At 36.9% G+C, this 20,808-nt stretch overlaps 2 protein-coding genes across 2 annotated transcripts; both read left to right on the forward strand.

The window, feature by feature from the left end:
* LOC116867499 (olfactory receptor 4F15) lies at positions 1 to 939 on the forward strand. Its single transcript, XM_032857126.1, has one exon. The coding sequence runs from the start codon at positions 1 to 3 to the stop codon at positions 937 to 939; it is 939 nt and encodes a 312-aa protein (XP_032713017.1).
* A 10,723-nt stretch (positions 940 to 11,662) lies between these two features.
* LOC116867500 (olfactory receptor 4F3/4F16/4F29-like) lies at positions 11,663 to 12,601 on the forward strand. The gene has a single exon (XM_032857127.1). The coding sequence runs from the start codon at positions 11,663 to 11,665 to the stop codon at positions 12,599 to 12,601; it is 939 nt and encodes a 312-aa protein (XP_032713018.1).
* Positions 12,602 to 20,808: the final 8,207 nt, after the last annotated feature.

Consider the following 20,808-nt stretch of genomic DNA (forward strand, 5'->3'; position numbering starts at 1 on the left):
ATGAACAGAATGAACCAGTCGATAGTATCAGAGTTTGTGTTCCTTGGACTCACGAATTCATGGGAGATCCAACTTCTCCTTTTCGTTTTCTCATTTTTGTTCTACTTGGCAAGCATGATGGGAAACCTTGTCATTGTGTTCACTGTAACCTTGGATGCTCATCTGCATTCCCCTATGTATTTCCTCCTGGCTAACCTCTCTGTCATTGATATGTTGTTTTGCTCAATCACAGCCCCTAAAATGATTTGTGATATTTTTAAGAAGCATAAAGCCATCTCTTTTTGTGGATGTATTATGCAGATCTTCTTTAGCCATGCAATTGGGGGGACAGAGATGGTGCTTCTTATAGCTATGGCCTTTGACAGATACGTGGCCATATGTAAGCCTCTGCACTACTTGAGCATCATGAGCCCAAAGATGTGTCTATTCTTTTTAGTAACTTCTTGGGTAATTGGCCTCATCCATTCATTGGTTCAATTAGTTTTTGTGGTAGATTTGTCTTTTTGTGGCCCTAATGTATTGGATAGTTTTTATTGTGACCTTCCCCGGTTCCTCAGGCTTGCCTGCACAAACACTCAAGAATTGGAGTTCATGGTTACTGTCAATAGTGGGCTCATTTCTGTGGGGTCTTTTATCCTGCTGGTCTTTTCATATGTCTTCATTTTGTTTACTATTTGGAAACATTCCTCTGGTGGCTCATCCAAGGCTGTCTCCACACTGTCGGCTCATATCACTGTAGTGGTTTTGTTCTTTGGGCCATTGATGTTTTTCTACACATGGCCTTCTCCCACATCACACCTGGATAAGTATCTTGCTATTTTTGATGCAGTTATCACTCCTTTTCTGAATCCAGTCATCTACACATTCAGGAACAAAGAGATGAAAGTGGCAATGAGGAGACTGTGTGGTCGTCTTGTGCGTTACAGGAAGATTTCGTGAACGGATGGCTATGAAGATGTGAAACCACAGATTTCCCTCATGCTGGTTGCAAAAAAGACATTATGCAATTTCAGAAAAATCCATTACACTTAGGACATGTTATATGTCTAGAAATCTACTATCTATGATATTATGGTATCTATTTCACCATTAAGTTAGAAGTCATGTTTTTCTTTGATACTCTGTATGTCAAAGTGCTAAAAAGTGAATAATATATGTTTTGAAACCTACATGGTTAGGAGAATGCCATAATGTAATTGAGTAAATAATAAAGTTTGATGTTTTTCCTATATTAAACAGATTATTCTATTGATAGACAAATTATACATTTATATTATCCTCCATCTGCTTGCTTGAGTTTATACCTTGATTTTAATTTTCTTTGTTGCTAGATTGTCTTCTCTACGTGGCAGTGTAAGAAATTTTTAATCTTATGTGAGAATTATAGATTTTAAAGCTAGATTGGATTACCAACCTCATTGCCTATTTTTAAAAAGATTTTATTTATTTATTTGACAGAGAGAGAGAAAGAGAGAGAGAGAGAGATCACAAGTAGGTGAAGAGGCAGGCAGAGAGAGAGGGGGAAGCAGGCTCCCTGCTGAGCGGAGAGCCCAATGTAGGGCTCGATCCCAGGACCCCGAGATCATGACCTGAGCTGAAGGCAGAGGGTTAACCCACTGAGCCACCCAGGTGCCCTAACATCATTGCCTTTAATCCCTTCTGTTGCATTAGCTATAATCCAGGAGATGAGGGGTGATAGCATTTAGTACAATGTTAGAACAGAATTTATCAGAGAGCCAGGCACTGGAAGCCTTGACCCTGTTTGCATGTCAGTGTCCATTCACTTTCAAATCAGTTTTGCATTTTGAATTTCTGTACATATTCTACTCTGTCAGCTTTTACCTATAGGTCTCTCTAATGTAAGAGTTTACACCACTTATGTGTATTGCTTTTTTCTTGTAAATTTCTCAGTAAGCACTGAGCACTTCCGTATCATTTCTAAATCTTTTCTTACTTTCTACCATGACCATATGTTTCTTGTTCAGGTCCTACTAAAGCTGAATCTTAAACTATTGCATTAGTTATGAAAACATGTTTAGAATTCATTAAGCAGGATTCTTTTGTCTATATTGGTAACCAGAGATTTTTGATTAAGTTCTATTTTGTAGGCCTTAAGTCCCCCCAGATACTTACAACTAATCATGGTATTTCTTTTGTGGGAAAGAGTCATTGATTAACTTTTACTCTGCTTACGGAAGTGACACTAAGATCATTGTACCTCTCCCAGAAAGAGAAATTAAAATATTTCAGCAAAATGAAATATTTATAGAATATCCATGAAGGGTTTTCCCCCATACATTGAGCAGCTTGTTATTTAACAAAATTACTAGACAATGGAATGGGATGCACACACCAATTGAAGTTTCCTTCATGAGGCAATGAAATTATGATTGTCTGTCATCATTTGTGTTCTAGTGGAGGTAATAAGTGAAGTGATTCAAATGGTGATTGTTAAAAACTAGGTATTGTTCTCAGGGCTTTACCTTGAATCTTATGGCGTAGATACTCTCACTATCCCCAGTTTTACACAAGAGGGCTCTGAGGCATGAAGATGTTAAATATTCTCAAGTTGCATTAAGTAATCAGACTGTACACAAAACCTTGTGGTTTTGATGCAGGATCTGTAATCTTAATTCTTGCACTATAATTCATCTCTGGTAATAAAAGATAACAGAATAACTCCTTTACTTGGAAACAATCCCTACTTGTGGGCTTCCTCTGGAGACTTCCTCACCACCAAAACCCAGTATTTATGGGGTTAGTAAATTCACAAATATTTTTTGTGTATGTAAAACCAATGGGGCATTTTGTACAAGGCACTCACTACTATCAGGAAGTTGAAATGCTAGATTTCCCTTGATATAATGTAGAGGAAGGAGCCTAAAGGCTCAAGAAGATATCTTAATGGATCTATTATGTGTAACCTACTTAGATAACCCCTAGCTGTATCCTTCCGGGAGGGGCTGGGGGGCATGGCATCACCAAGATTGCTTTAACAAAAATGCCAGTAGGAAGGGCTGTGTGATATCTCAATGAGTATACATGACAATGATCCTCTCAGTACTTTCTCCAAAGGTACCCTTGACCATGTGCTTGCATAATCATACACTAGGAATAAAGGAATATCACAACATTTTGAGGACTGTTGGGCACAGAATCTGAGTTGAAACGGATACTCAAATCTCTAAAGGGTCATTGTGGTCCTTTATTTGAAGGGTGGCAAGTGGGAATTAACTATATATAGAGTCCAGATCTAGATCTGGTGCCTAGTGGGTCCACCAAATGACACCCTTCCCACCCTGTGATCATTATGCCATTTCCTGGATGTATAATTTGAATGGACACACTTGGTTGTTGGTACAACTCCCATACTGTTTCCTTGCCCTGTGGGTTTCAGGTATTGTAGAGGAGAAGCTACTGAGCCTGTCACATCCACACACTCAAACAGTATTAAAAAAAAAGGGACATTATATTCTGCAGGGATGGGGTGGCAATAAGATACCCAAACAATATAGGAATGGTGATTGCCATCCTCTATTTAATTCACCACTCTGGCCCCTACAAAAGTCAGGCAGATCTTAGAAAATGACAATGGACTACTGTAAACTCAACCCAGTAGTAGCCTCAATTGCAGTTGATATACTAAAGGTGGTATTGTTGCTAGAGCAGAATTTTTATTTTTTAAAGATTTTATTTATTTATTTGAAAGAGGGGGAGAGCACAAGCAGGGGCAGCGGCAGAGGCAGAGGGAGATGCAGACTCCCCACTGAGAAGGGAGCCCGATAAGGGACTCCATCCCAAGACCCTGGGATTATGATCTGAGCAGAAGGCAGACATTTAAGTGACTGAGCCACCCAGGCACTGTAGAGCAGATTAATACAGCCTTAGGTGTATGATATATGGTCATTGATCTGATAAATTTTCTTTTCCATCTCTTTCAGAAAGTAGAGTTAGAAACAATTCATATGGAAAGGTCATCAGTATATATTTATTGTTCTACCCTTTGTCATAGTCTGAAGAGAAATGGATCATCTGGATGTTTTATATATATTTAAGACTGTCTACTATATTAATGACACTATGCTGTCAAACCAGATAAGGAAGAAATAGCAAGGATATTCATACTTAGGTAGTACATATAAGTTGTCAAGGAGTGAATAAATTGCATAAAGAATAAGGAAATTTTTATGTCATTAAAATTTTAGGAATTCAGAGATATGGATCAAAGACTTAACTGTAGGAGAAAACAAGCAAAGACTTTGACTTTGGTCTTGGGAATGATTTTTTGGTTAAGACACCAAATACACAGGCAACAAAAGCTAAAATCAATAATTGGGAAGGTATCAATATGAAGAGATTCCATACAAAAGAAAAAGAATCAATAAATTGAAAAGGCAACTTATACAAAGGGAAAAATACTTGCAAATTCTATATCTGATAAGGGGTTATTTTGCAAAATAATAACAAAGTCATAGAACTCATAGCAAAAAGCAATTAATCCAATTAAAAAAGGATAAAAGACCTGAATAGACATTTTCTCAAATAAGACCTACAAATGGACAACACACCCAAGAAAAGTTGCTTACCATCACTAATCATCAGGGAAATGCAAATCAAAACCACAATGAGATTCTCCTCATACCTATAAGGATGGTTACTCAAAAAAAGACAAGAAATAAATGGTAGCAAGGATGTGGAGGAAAGGGGCCCTTCTTGTACTCTTGGTTGAAATGCAAACTGGTACAGCCGCTAATTTACAGTAAACATTATGAAAGTTTACAAAAACAACATGGTGGCTTCGCAAAAAATTGAATACAGAATTATAATATAATCTCGCAATTTTACTTCTGGATATATACTGAAAGGAAATGAAATCAGGATTTTTTTTTTAAGATATTATTTATTTACTTGACAGACAGAGATCACAAGTAGGCAGAGAGGCAGGCAGAGAGAGAGGAAGGGAAACAGGCTCCCTGCTGAGCAGAGCCCAATGTGGGCCTCGATCCCAGGACCCTGGGATCATGACCTGAGCCGAAGGCAGAGGCTTTAACCACTGAGCCACCCAGGCACCCTGAAATCAGGATCTTGAAGAGGTATCTACACTCATCTTCACTATACCATTACTCACAGTAGCCAAGACATGAAAACAATGTAAAATTTCTTTCAGTGGATGAATGAATAAAGAAAATGTGGTATATATACAAACTGAAATATTCAGCCATGAAAGGCAAATCTTACCATTTGTGATAATATAAGCCTGGAGGCCATTATGCTAACTGTCATAAGAAAGACAAATAGTGTATAGTATCACTTTAAAAAAAAGAAGCTGGTTTTATAGATACAGATAATAGAATGGTGGTTTTCAGGGCTTTAGGGGAGGCAGAAATGGGGAGATATAGGTCAAAGTATACAAATTCTTAATTGCAAGAAGATAAGTTCAAAAGATCTAATGTATAGTGTGGTGACTATAGTTAATAATATGGTATTGCGCACTTGAAGGTTGCTAAGAGTAAATCTAAACCATTTTTATCACAGACAGACATACACAGAGACAGACACACAGTTTCAAGAGTTTACTATATGAGGTTATGGATCCGTTAATTTTCTTGATCTTGGCAATCATTATACAGTATATGTATATGTTAGGTCATCGCATTGTAAACTTTAAATAAATACGATTTTGTTTGTCATTTATCCTGAATCAAGTTTGAAAAAAAAAAACTGTTGGAGTTTGGTGGTCTGGGGAATGGCAGGACATCCTCTTAAAGTGAAGGAAAATTACTAAACCGTGTACTTTCCACCATTAATAAGGGAGCACAATGTCTGGAAAATTTCTCCTGTTTCTAGAGGAAACATATTCTATAATAGGAATATACCCAACTCATGTACTAAAATATGTGAAAGGCTCTCAGCTTGAGCAGGATGCAGATCCTGAAAAGGTTTTCTTTCTGCAAGTAATCCTTGTACTTGGACTATCCTACTTGGCATCCTTGTAGTATTAGGAAATTTGGTAGTGAAAAAAGAAAATATGTGATGTTTATAGCAAGCATCAATTGGATAATCATAATACAATTTTTTTTTACAGTTTTGGACAACTATTTCCCCCAAGGATTACAGTTCAAGTGAAATACAGACACATGATAACACAATATATCACATCATACCATGGAACCATGTTTTTATTTTTTAATTTTTATTTTTATCGTTTAAAGATTTTATTTATTTATTTGATAGAGAGGGACACAGCAAGATAGGGAACACAAGCAGGGGGAGTGGGAGAGGGAGAAGTATGTTTCCTGCCAACAGGGAGCCCGATGAGGGGCTCCATCCCATGACCCTGGGATCATGACCTTAACCGAAGTCAGACATTTAACGACTGAGCCACCCAGGCGCCCCTGGATCCATGTTTTTATTTTTTATTTTTTTAAATTTTTCAAAGATTTTATTTATTTATTTGACAGGCAGAGATCACAACTAGGCAGAGAGGCAGGCAGAGAGAGAGAGGAGGAAGCAGGCTCCCTACTGAGCAGAGAGCCCAAGGCGGAGCTCGATCCCAGGACTCTGGGATCATGACCTGAGCCGAAGGCAGAGGCTTTAACCCACTGAGCCACCCAGGCGCCCCTGGGTCCACGTTTTTAAAGAAAAGAAGGTGTTGGCACATGAACATTGGATCTATTGGTCATATCAAATAGTACCAACCAGAATCAGTACGTGAGTTGGGTGCTATTCCTGTTATAGAATATGTTTCCTCTAGAAACAAGAGAAATTTTCCAGACATTGTGTTCCCTTATTAGTGGTGGAAGGTACAGCTGTTTTATTCACTTTTAAGCTCCATTCACTGGAATTAATTACTGCATAGTTAAATCTTTGTATACATCTATAATGATTCAAAATAACAACTGCATAAAAATGAAGTTGGATGTAACTTCTACCATTTAAATTATACTAAAAAATTAAGCACAGTGGCTTTTTTGGAGATGATCAAGATGATCACAATTTTTTTTTGAGTTAATATTTAACTATTTTTGGAGATTAATTCTAATGGGTAATTACCAATATTTATTCCCAACAAAATAGCAAAAAGATATTAAACAAAAATATTCCACTTTATTTCCTTCTTCCTCTCTAGTGTCTTATTATGAGTTTTAGATCACTGGTTTCCCTGGTCAAACCAAATAGTTCTCTAGGGAGTAAAGTCCCCTGAACCAAGAGTTCCTTCTAAACTATCATATTTTTGCAGTATCACTTGGTTATTGTATTCTTGAGCTGTAAGAAGCTTTATTTCTTCTAATGGCAGGATTTTAATATGGCACTTTATTAGAAACATAGGAAAAATTTTAAACATCCTGAAGATGCCCTTCCCTTTATACAGGTAAAACAGAAGGATGGGAATAAATTCAGTAATGGAAAAAGTGGCTTTTATTTTATTTTTTTAATTTATTTTTTTTACCTTTAATCATTTTTTAAAATTTATTTTCAGCATAACAGTATTCATTGTTTTTGTACCACACCCAGTACTCCATGCAGTCCGTGCCCTCTCTAATACCCACCACCTGGTTCCCCCAACCTCCCACCCCCCCACCTCGCTTTAATTTTAAACATGATTTTGTTGTTGGAATTGCTGTGACTATGAGTCATATCCTCAAGTGGATGAGTGTTATCCTAAAGCAAAGACAATAGTGTTTGGGATAAGGAATTCAAAAGTATAGAAGAAAAATTGTGAAAAAGCTGGTTGACATTTTGGAAAAGGTTAACTGACCTTGACTTTTAGCTGGAATCACACTGAACTTTGGGAAATGTGCAAGACATTAGAAACAGTCAAATGGCTTTGTAATATTTTGTATTCAGCATAGGTTGCAATTAATCAGTCTGTGCTGATTATATAAATGTTTCTCACCCTCTGCCACTTGATCGACAGATGAGAAAGACTGATGACACAGGAAGATAACAAGGATAATTATATTTTCCCACCATTAGCTTTTCAAAAGAGATGGGTGTAAATTGATCATTTTCTGTGAAAAGGGAAGCAAATTTATCAGGAACTTGTCAAGTTCATAAGATGGAAAAGGATTTCATAGACATTCCAATAAAAATAGAAGACATGGAGACTCCAAATCCCAAAGCTGAATAAATAATTTATAATGTAACAGCATTTTAAAATATGATGTGAAAGATTAAAAAAGCCTGATAAAGCTACTAAGAGATTAAACTAATCTTTCTGGTCCCTTAATGGTTTGGAATTAGAATGTTTTATATGAGAACATTTATATTGATGGTGATTTAGATTAGTACCTTTTTCAAACCCAACAACTGTTTTTAGATCCTTTTCACCTTGATAACTATTATTTAGAACTTCAGTTCCCAATATTTCCTTCATCTATACAGGATTAAAGTCTGGGGATCTGTTTGGAGGATTAATGAGTTCCATTCAGATCAAGATGAAGGATTAATCACAACAGAAGACAGTTAGACCTTGTCTTTTGCACCATGGATATTTAAATAGTTACAAAATTATGGGTAAAATAAATGTTTAAGAAAAGTTATTTCAAAGCATAGTAAATATGTAAGAGAAGGTGAGTTCAAAATACCATTGTTCAGGAATTTTTCCCTGTATTTGATAATGGTGAATAGGTGAATAAACACATTTTTGTGTCTCTATCTCTGACTTTTGTTTTGGACTGAGCTTTGGATATGACCCTGTCTCAAGTCACTTTAAATTTTTGAGGACCCAAACTTTTCAAGTTTATGTATTCCTTGAAATTTCAGGATGTATTTTATCCTTTTAGTGCATCTTGTGTCATGTTCAGATCTTGTTCTGCTTTAGAATGACTTTTCCTAAAATTCTCAGCTCTTATGTAGTTGATGGAGACCAGAGAGCCAAAATGCAAATGAATCCATGGCTCTATAAGTGTAGCTGATAAAGGCTTATTGAGACCCTTTTGCAAGAGCCTTAGCACCTAAAAGACACTTGGAAATATAATGCTACATTTGTGATTACAGAATTTGTCAAGAGTCGGTCCAGAAAGTAATGCAAATCATAACCTCATAAACTACCTTTTACTTAAGTAAGCTTTAGCCTTTTTTTCTTCATTATTATACATATATTTTCCTAATTTCTTCATCCTTTTAAAATTTCCATTTTAATTTTATTTCTTCTTTTTTCCTGAATCGTTTTCTCTTCCAGAATCCTTTGTTCTCTATCTTCTTTGTTGCTTAGGAACAATGCAATCTCTTTACCTGTATTCCTTATATAATTGGACACATTTTTTTAATCATCCAAATATATCTTCTTTCAGCAAATATTTATTTCCTGAAATATTTATTTCCTGAAATATTTACAAATTCCTATTTTGTAGCTGGTGGGGTTTTGGGATATACGGGACAAGACAGATGAAGTTCTTTACTCTGTGGGGGTTGCAGTAACATCAGGAAGGGGAACAAACAAAAAAAATTCAATGAATTACATTTGTGGAAAGTACTATAAAGAGATACAGTGATTTTTGAGAGCAAATATATTTAATCTACACAGGATGGTATTTATCTTGATCTCTAAAAGATTATGACTATTATATCTATTATGTGGAAGGAGACAATCATAATGTATTGTTGGAATACTCTGGGAAACAAACTGAGGGTTACAGAAGGGAGGGGGGTGGGAGGATGGGGTAACCGGGTGATGAGTATTAAGGAGGGCATGTGATGTGATGAGCACTGGGTCTTACATGCAACTAATGAATCATTGAACACTACATCAAAAACTAATGATGTACTATATGTTGGCTAATTGAACATAACAATAATAAAAAGTAATATCTTTTAGGTATGAAATTTTGATGCTATGTGCTGGCCAGTGCCATTTTATTTTCATATTCATTCATTTATCTCATATGTTGAACACTATTAAGGGCAAGCAAAATAAAAGGAAGTAAAATCAACATTTGCTAAATATTTACACATTGAATACATGATGGCAAATTTATCTTTAGAACTTACTCAGAAATTAGTATTAACTCAATTTCTTAGATAAACTGAGGTTCAAGAATTTAATCAACTTGCCCAATATCAATGTAGTGGCTGAACCAGAGCATAACTCTTGGTTTTGCGAATCCAAAATCGATGTTCTTTCCAATATGTTATGTTGCTTCTCTAAATTAAAATTACAAGGTAATGTGATAAGTCCTTACAAAGAGGTTTGAAGAAAATACTTCTCATTGCACCATGATGCCTACGGTTTAGCCTTCTCAGATCATGTGTTCAGTATTATAGGGCAGTTCTTCTCAAATGGCAAAGACATAAGTTCCTCTCCCCACCCCCATCCTTCATGGAGTGATAGTCTAGTGAATAAAAATTATACATCTGGGTTTTGCTGTGAAATTGCGAATTTGATGTGAAATTGCTAAGTTTCTTAGCACTGTCAATTTCTGTACCTAGCATGATGAAAACTCCTAACAGGTTATGGACCTGCACTTCTGTGTTGGCCACTTCTTCATTACTTCAGGGAATCTAAGTACAAATAAGTCATAATCTCTGCCTTCAAGGAGCTTACAGTCTTTTGGTGAGTTAGAACTGTACTTAGAATTCTAAAACACAAGACACAGTAAATTAAATGCTAACGATGTAAAACAAGATCTCACAGATGTAGTTAAAATTTAATAAGCCTTGAAGATAAATATGTTCTAGAGGTGGGGAGTGAGGAGGAAGAGTCTGTTTGTCAGTGTAAGCCTTGTACTTTTGGAAGTGAATGAAATAGGGTAGAAGTGGTGAAGAGTTTTGTGTGACTAGAAGCAGGCTCTATTAGTCTTAAATAAAAAATCAAAAGAATTTGGTGCTGAGGGTGCCTGGGTGGCTCATTTGGTTAAACAACTGCCTTTGACTAGGTCATGATCCTGGTGTCCCTGGATGGAGTCCGGCATGGGCTCCCTGCTCAGCAGGGAGTCTGCTTCTCCCTCTGCCTGCCCTTCTCCCCTCTTGTGTGCTTTCTCATTCTCTCTCTCTCTCTCTCAAATGTATAAATAAAATCTTAAAAAGAAACAGAATTTGGTGCTGAATTCTTATTACCCAAGTTGACTAATCTTGTATCTCATGAAAAGCATCATAATATCTACCCTGGGAGGAAGCAGAGAATTAAATGTAGAGAAAACTTGGTGGCTATACTAGTAATAATAAAGCAAGACTTTGTAGATGTTGTAAACATTTAAGTAATATTAAAGATGGATATATTCCCTGAGTGGGGGGCTGGGATGGAAGAGAAGAAGGGTCTGTCTTCCAGATAAAGGCTTATGGACTTGGAAGGGATTGCAACAGTGATTAGTTCTATGTGACTGGGGCCAGACTGTATTAGTTTTGAACCCAAAATCAAGACGTCTGGCTCATGTTGACTATGTTATATCTCATGAGTGAGTAATCATGGCATCAACCCTGAGAGGAATCACAGGGTATCAAATGCAGAGACAACCTGGTGGTAGAGAGCACCTCCACACGACAGCTCCAATTCTTCTGGGTAATCGCAGTTGAGAGGCCATGAGCATATCAGGTTGGTCCTAAAGCTATAGTAGAAACAGGCTTTCATATTTTTGACTTCTCTCCCAATCTATTAACATAATTAGTATAATTGACATTTTCTCCTATTGTCCTTCTTCAGGGAGCCGTGCCAACAAAGCCAATGGATAGAATGAATCACTCTGTGGTGTCAGAGTTTGTGTTTCTGGGACTCACCAACTCCTGGGAGATCCAACTTCTCCTCTTTGTGTTCTCCTCCATGTTTTATGTGGCAAGCATGATGGGAAACTCCCTCATCATGCTCACTGTGACTTGTGACCCTCATTTGCACTCCCCCATGTACTTTCTGTTGGCCAACCTCTCCTTCATTGACCTGGGAGTTTCTTCAGTCACTTCTCCCAAGATGATTTATGATCTTTTCAGAAAGCATAAGGTCATCTCCTTTGGTGGCTGCATCGCTCAAATCTTCTTTATCCACGTCATTGGTGGTGTGGAGATGGTGCTGCTCATTGCCATGGCCTTTGACAGATATGTTGCCATATGTAAGCCTCTCCACTATCTGACCATCATGAGCCCAAGAATGTGCATCTTCTTTTTAGTGGCTGCCTGGATGACTGGCCTCATCCACTCTGTGGTGCAACTGGTTTTTGTGGTAAACTTGCCCTTCTGTGGTCCTAACGTATTGGACAGTTTTTACTGTGACCTGCCTCGGTTCATCAAACTTGCCTGCACAGACACCTACCAACTAGAGTTTATGGTCACAGCCAATAGTGGATTCATCTCTGTTGGCTCCTTCTTCATACTGATCATTTCCTATATCATCATCATTCTCACTGTTCAGAAACACTCTTCAGCTGGTTCATCCAAGGCTCTGTCCACACTCTCAGCTCACATCACTGTGGTATTCTTGTTCTTTGGTCCTTTGATATTTGTCTATATGTGGCCATCTCCCACCATACACCTGGATAAGTTTCTGGCCATCTTTGATGCTGTTCTCACTCCCTTCCTGAATCCAGTCATCTATACATTCAGGAATCAAGAAATGAAGGTGGCAATGAGGAGAGTATGCAGACAGCTAGTGAATTACAGGAAGATCTCTTAAGTGATGCCCGTATTGTGAAGAGCCCTTGTTGATTCCTGTTGTTCATCACTGGTGGTCAAACTCAGAGAAAAGCTCATGTTTGTTTTACCTTGATTTGATTACACACACTGATACTGGGTCTATTTTATCTTTCACTCAGTGGGGAGGGACATTCAGTTTTGAAAAGAGCTACACAGGAAGTACTTTTAAACCAATTATTATAGTTATATCAAGACTAAATTCCTAAGGAACAGTATTTATATGAATTATACAAATATACTTCATATAAAAGTATAGAAATATAATATAGAAATATAAGAAATATAAGAGGGCATATTTCTTTGAGGCCTTTAGAACATGAAGTATCTCCCAATTTATCTTACTACAGTATGACTTCATCCTAACTTGACTACATCTGCAAACACTATTTCTAATCATAGTCACATTCACAGGTATTGGAGATTAGAATTTCAACTCATATATTTGGTAGACACAAAACAACCCACAACAGTGGTGTGGCCACTATAGGTTCTTAGAATGAGAATGGTTATAGTATAGCTACTTATTAATCAGAGTAAAATAAGTTTAATAAATGGAAGGACCTCAACTTTTTCATAGGCAATAACTATATTTTAAAAATAATAGAGCATATAAAGTCAGCATAAGACACAAAAAGTTATATTTGGGACTTAAGGAATCTGCTAACTTGGATGATTACACAGAAGGTAAAGAATAACAATTACTGCCTTTAGTCGAGTAGAATGATATACCAGGTAATTTGTTGGATAATTGTAAATGAGAAGAAACCAAATTCTGGTCTTGCTTCAATATAGTATTTGGTTATAAAACATTTCTATTTTTAAAAATAAAGCAATTGGGATACCTAGGTGGCTCAGTCAGTTAAGCTTCTGTCTTCAGTCCAGTCATGATACCAGGGTCCTGAGATCAAGTCCCTTATCTGGCTCCCTGCTCTGTGGGGAGCCTGCTTCTCCTTCTGCCCTTCCTCCTGCTCCTGATCATTTGCTCTCTCTCTCTCACTGTCTCTGACTAATAAATTAAAAAATATCTTTAAAAAAAATAAGGCAATTAAAACTGGGCTTTTCAAACTGCCAAAATATTAACATATATCATAGTTTATTTTCAGTGTCATTATTTACAAAAAATATATATACACATGAAAGCAATGCAAGTAGAATTTACTTCTTGAATCTTCTACAGTTTTTTGTCTACATTGGAGTTTGTCTTCCTCTTTAAAGATATATGATAATGATAAAGATATAATGATAATGATAAAGACATTTTATCTTAGAATAAATCTGTACATTATCCCACTGAATAAACAAAAGCATATCCTATTATCTTGCAATTACTCTCATACAGTCTTAATTATTCATTTTATGACATTAACCAAAGTTACTTAACTTTTGTTTTGGAGACAGTACTCTATTAAAGAAAAAATAAAAAACAACCCAGAGCCTGACAGCAGTAGTTTAAGTGGGAAAAACTTGTCTTAATCAGGAATTATTAGAATAGGGGAAAAGGGACCTCAGTATAGAACCGAGCTTTATATCCAATATAATAGAACAAGTGGGGATTTATAGCCAAAGAGCAGATGGGAGGTGTTGCTGGATAGAAATTACTAAGGGGAGAATTCTTGTTAAACTGACCTAATAGGATTCTTGCTGAAGGCAGGCCAGAATGATCAGATATTGAGAGTAGGTGTTTAAGAATCAGATATCAAAGGCAAGGGGTTTTCTCTAAACTGACTTAGAAGGATTCTAGTTACAATTGATCTTTGTAAGCCCAGCAAGGATGGGGCTAGCGGAGAAGAGTGCTCAGAGGAGCCTGACTAAAATTTGGTCAAGAAGATGAATCTGTTCAGGCTGCGCAGGTGGTTTCTGTCAGCTGGCCTTCTCCTCAGATCTCAGGTTGGTTGATGGATGCCTGCAGTAGGCTCAGTGACCCTTTCTGATTTTCTGCCTGGACAGAATAGATATGAGGAGCTTGATGAAATCAAGACTCAGCTAACACTCCAGTGGTTCCTTTGGCTTTCCCACCCCTGTAGGATGCTGGGTTCTGTCTGGCCTAGAAAAATCTCGAGTAAACCAGTTGAGCCACTGCAAAATGAAGGAACGGATTATTAAAACTGTAGATTCTTTTTGTCCTTTTGAAGAGACAGAATATGTAATTATTTTAACAGAGGAGGTCAAGTCAGATGGCTAAAAACTCCAGTATGATTACTGATTGGTATTTGGCCTGATCGCACTTTTGGGGGGAAATGTTAATTTTTTTTGAAGATTTTATTTATTTGACAGAGATCACAAGCAGGCAGAGAGGCAGGCAGAGAGAGAGGCGGAAGCAGGCTTCCCGCTGAGCAGACAGCCCGGATGTGGGGCTAGATCCCAGGACCCTGGGATCATGACCTGAGCCAAAGGCAGAGGCTTTAACCTACTGAGCCACCTAGGCACCCCCAGTGTTAATTTAATAAGTATTACATTTCGCTTCGTAAAAGTTTATTTCCTTTTCTTGTTAGGACACAGCTGTGGGACATTCTGAGGTGATGTCCATTTGGTACATATTGCTTTATGCTGTTGGTGGGTCTCCTGGCTTCTTAAACCCTGGCTTGTGGGTTTGACTTTATCCTTTTGGAATGGTTTTGGAGTCCCAAATTCTTTGCTCCTGATGGTTTGTCTCTGACAGCAGATAAAGCCTCACATTGCCTTCAATTCTGTCCCTTTATTTCTTTTGAAGGACCTATTATTTTTTTTGTTTAGTATTTTATTTTATTTTTCCATTTTATTTTATTTCTTTTCAGTGTTCCAAAATTCATTGTTTATGCACCAAATCCAGTGCTCCATGCAATATGTGCCCTCCATAATACCCACCACCAGGCTCACCCATCCCCCTACCCCTCTACCCTCCAAAACCCTCAGTTTATTTCTTAGAGTCACAGTCTCTCATGGTTTGTCTTCCCCTCCGATTTCCCCATCTCACTTCTTCTCTCCATCTCCCCATGTCCTCCGTGTTATTCTTATGCTCCATAAGTAAGTGAAACCATATGATACTTGACTCTGCTTGACCAATTTCACTCAGTATAATCTCTTCCAGCCCTGTCCATGTTGACATAAAAGTTGGGTATTCATCCTTATGATGGAGGCATAATACTTCATTGTATATATGGACCATATCTTCTTTATGCACTCGTGAAAGACCTAGTTTTCATGGTATTTGTCCTGATTTATTTCATAGTGTTCAAACCTGTATTTTTGTATATAGAGGGAAATAATTTTCTAACACTAATCACTAATAAATGTTGTATTATATTGTTGTGAAGGAGTTCTTGTTTAATGGACACGTAAAAGTGAAAACACAAAGAAAATGGATCTGTTAACTTAAAGGTGCGTAATTAAGAATTGCTTCTCATATAGTATTATGTTAATAGACTAAGAAGGCTCAGGAATGTTCAAAATGTAATCCCTTGTTGCCACAAACATCCTAATTATACCTTCCTAATAGTGTTAAACATTATTATTATTATTTTTAAAATTTTTAATTTAAGATCAATTTAGTTAACATATAGTGTATTATTAGTTTCAGGGGTAGAATTTAGTGATTCATCAGTTGCATATAACACCCAGTGTTCATTACATCAAGTGCCCTCCTTAATGCCTGTCACCCAATTATCCCATTACCTAACCCACCTCCCCTCCAGCGACCCTCAGTTTGTTTCCTATAGTTACAAATCTCTTATTCTTGGAGTAGTAAAAATGAACAAATTTATTAACATGATCCAAAGATACACCCTATAAAGGTATGAGTAAAATGTTAGACACACACACACATGCACACACATGCAATATTTCAATATTCAATCTCATTTAAAAATTATCCAGTTAATATCTACTAATTACTTTATTAACACTAAGCCAAAATCTTAAAACAACTCAGGATCTTAGAAATTATATTTCAATACACTCAATATAAAAATTATAATTCCAAATGACTGAACACCTAATTTACATTTTCCAATTTTAAATGCTTCCTTTATATTCCATTCCGATAAAATCACAGACCTATAGCTATTTTATAAGACATGTTATCAAATCAGTCTGTGCCCATTTTTATTTTGATTATTTGTATTTGAATTCTCACATAAAAATGTTCTGAGCGATTGAAAAAATGTTCTGAGCCATAATTTTTATGAGATTTTTTACTTTCTGAAAAGCATCACATATATAAAACAGTAGAAATCTGGCTTTATTTTTTTGGAATTTGGGGAATAGTAGATTTAACTCAGCACTTATTAATCGCCACAAAGCAATACTAACAGAACTATGTTATGAGGGTTTATATTTATTAATATATCCTGAAAGTAGGAAAATATTTCACATTCATAAAATGAGAGGAAAAGATTCCTCAATTACATAAACATAAAACTACTAGATTAGTTCTAGAACTTCAGCTACTGATCAAGACTTGGGTTTACCAAATAATTTAAAGGTTAGATTGATTGATATACAAATCCTCACACTAGATCTCTTACGAAACTTTTGTTCTGTTTCCAATGGAAACAAGACAAATTCTACATGCAATGGAAATAAGACAAACAGATTGAAAAAATGGAGACAAACAGATTTTTTAAAAAGTCACCTAACAATCAAATTTTATCTTTCATCTCTCATCTGGTAGAGAATAGGTCCTTACCATCCCAAAAAAGATTACCAAACAATCAGATCATGAAAGCAGTTTCATACTCTCTGTTGTAACCAATGAGAAATAATCTATCAGTTCTGTGCAGACCTGGATTGGACTCAAACTTGGTTGAGAACCAAAAACAAATGAAAAACTACCAAAGCCAAAAAACAAAATAAAGATCAGAGTGTCAGTGAAGGTAATGTTTTACTGCTGGATGGGATTCATTATGTGAACCAAGAAGAGACATATTGGCTTAAACATCCTACGAGGAGTATTCCTTGGGAAACAGTTTATTGTCTCCAGAAAGTGAGTCCACTTGGATATATTGGTGGGACCTTCAGAGCAGTCAAAGAACAATTTTCAAAAAGTTAAAAATATAACTCATTTAAAGTGAACATGTGTTAATTATTTATGTAACTTACTAATGAGGGAACTAACAGGGTGGTAAACTGGTTCCAATCAGGTTTTGATAGAATCTATTTCTAAGACAGACTGGATCCCACTGTAAATGATCCTTAAGATCTTGATTTCATCAATTTTATGATTCTGACTATATGCCAGTGTTTTAGAAATGAGCTGAGGCACAGTGACCACTTCAGATCTTTTTTTTTTTTTTTTATAATTTTATTTTTTATAAACATATATATATATATATTTTTCCCCCAGGGGTACAGGTCTGTGAATCTCCACGTTTACAAACTTCACAGCACTCACCATAGCACATACCCTACCCAATGTCCATAACCCCCCCCAACCCCCCTCTGCCCAGCAACCCTCAGTTTGTTTTGTGAGATTAAGAGTCACTTATGGTTTGTCTCCCTCCCAATCCCAACTTGTTTCATTTACTCTTCTCCTACCACATTAACCCCCCATGTTGCATCTCCTCTCCCTCATATCAGGGAGATCATATGATAGTTGTCTTTCTCCGATTGACTTATTTCGCTAAGCATGATACCCTCTAGTTCCATCCATGTTGTTGCAAATGGCAAGATTTCATTTCTTTTGATGGCTGCATAGTATTCCATTGTATATATATACCAGATCTTCTTTATCCATTCGTCTGTTGATGGACATCTAGGTTCTTTCCATAGTTTGGCTATTGTAGACATTGCTGCTATAAACATTCGGGTGCACGTGCCCCTTCGGATCACTACGTTTGTATCTTTAGGGTAAATACCCAGCAGTGCAATTGCTGGGTCATAGGGTAGTTCTATTTTCAACATTTTGAGGAACCTCCATGCTGTTTTCCAGAGTGGTTGCACCAGCTTGCATTCCCACCAACAATGTAGGAGGGTTCCCCTCTCTCCGCATCCTCGCCAGCATCTGTCATTTCCGGACTTGTTAATTTTAGCCATTCTGACTGGTGTGAGGTGGTATCTCATTGTGGTTTTGATTTGTATTTCCCTGATGCCGAGTGATATGGAGCACTTTTTCATGTGTCTGTTGGCCATCTGGATGTCTTCTTTGCAGAAATGTCTGTTCATGTCTTCTGCCCATTTCTTGATGGGATTATTTGTTCTTTGGGTGTTGAGTTTGCTAAGTTCTTTATAGATTCTGGACACTAGGCCTTTATCTGATATGTCGTTTGCAAATATCTTCTCCCATTCTGTCAGTTGTCTTTTGTTTTTGTTAACTGTTTCCTTTGCTGTGCAAAAGCTTTTGATCTTGATAAAATCCCAATAGTTCATTTTTGCCCTTGCTTCCCTTGCCTTTGGCGATGTTCCTAGGAAGATGTTGCTGCGGCTGAGGTCGAAGAGGTTGCTGCCTGTGTTCTCCTCAAGGATGTTGATGGATTCCTTTCTCACATTGAGGTCCTTCATCCATTTTGAGTCTATTTTCGTGTGTGGTGTAAGGAAATGATCCCATTTCATTTTTCTGCATGTGGCTGTCCAATTTTCCCAACACCATTTATTGAAGAGGCTGTCTTTTTTCCATTGGACATTCTTTCCTGCTTTGTCGAAGATTAGTTGACCATAGAGTTGAGGGTCTATTTCTGGGCTCTCTATTCTGTTCCATTGATCTATGTGTCTGTTTTTGTGCCAGTACCATGCTGTCTTGATGATGACAGCTTTGTAATAGAGCTTGAAGTCCGGAATTGTGATGCCACCAACTCTGGCTTTCTTTTTCAATATTCCTTTGGCTATTCGCGGTCTTTTCTGGTTCCATATAAATTTTAGGATTATTTGTTCCATTTCTTTGAAAAAAATGGATGGTACTTTGATAGGAATTGCATTAAATGTGTAGATTGCTTTAGGTAGCATAGACATTTTCACAATATTTATTCTTCCAATCCAGGAGCATGGAACATTTTTCCATTTCTTTGTGTCTTCCTCAATTTCTTTCATGAGTACTTTATAGTTTTCTGTGTATAGATTCTTAGTCTCTTTGGTTAGGTTTATTCCTAGGTATCTTATAGTTTTGGGTGCAATTGTAAATGGGATGGACTCCTTAATTTCTCTTTCTTCTGTCTTATTGTTGGTGTAGAGAAATGCGACTGATTTCTGTGCATTGATTTTATATCCTGACACATTACTGAATTCCTGTACAAGTTCTAGCAGTTTTGGAGTGGAGTCTTTTGGGTTTTCCACATATAGTATCATATCATCTGCGAAGAGTGATAGTTTGACTTCTTCTTTGCCGATTTGGATGCCTTTAATTTCTTTTTGTTGTCTGATTGCTGAGGCGAGGACTTCTAGTACTATGTTGAATAGCAGTGGTGATAACGGACATCCCTGCCGTGTTCCTGACCTTAGCGGAAAAGCTTTCAGTTTTTCTCCATTGAGAATGATATTTGCGATGGGTTTTTCATAGATGGCTTTGATAATATTGAGGTATGTGCCCTCTATCCCTACACTTTGAAGAGTTTTGATCAGGAAGGGATGCTGTACTTTGTCAAATGCTTTTTCAGCATCTATGGAGAGTATCATATGGTTCCTGTTTTTTCTTTTATTAATGTGTTGTATCACATTGATTGATTTGCGGATGTTGAACCAACCTTGCAGCCCTGGAATAAATCCCACTTGGTCGTGGTGAATAATCCTTTTAATGTACTGTTGAATCCTATTGGCTAGTATTTTGGTGAGAATTTTTGCATCTGTGTTCATCAAGGATATTGGTCTGTAGTTCTCTTTTTTGATGGGATCCTTGTCTGGTTTGGGGATCAACGTGATGCTGGCCTCATAAAATGAGTTTGGAAGTTTTCCTTCCATTTCTATTTTTTGGAACAGTCTCAGGAGAATAGGAATTAGTTCTTCTTTAAATGTTTGGTAGAATTCCCCCGGGAAGCCGTCTGGCCCTGGGCTTTTGTTTGTTTGGAGATTTTTGATGACTGTTTCAATCTCCTTACTGGTTATGGGTCTGTTCAGGCTTTCTATTTCTTCCAGGTTCAGTTGTGGTAGTTTATATGTCTCTAGGAATGCATCCATTTCTTCCAGATTGTCAAATCTGTTGGCATAGAGTTGCTCATAATATGTTCTTATAATTGTCTGTATTTCTTTGGTGTTAGTTGTGATCTCTCCTCTTTCATTCATGAT

Source organism: Lontra canadensis, unplaced genomic scaffold, assembly GCF_010015895.1.
Source record: "Lontra canadensis isolate GAN:19392208 unplaced genomic scaffold, GSC_riverotter_1.0 scaffold12, whole genome shotgun sequence".
Taxonomy (NCBI): Eukaryota; Metazoa; Chordata; class Mammalia; order Carnivora; family Mustelidae; genus Lontra; species Lontra canadensis.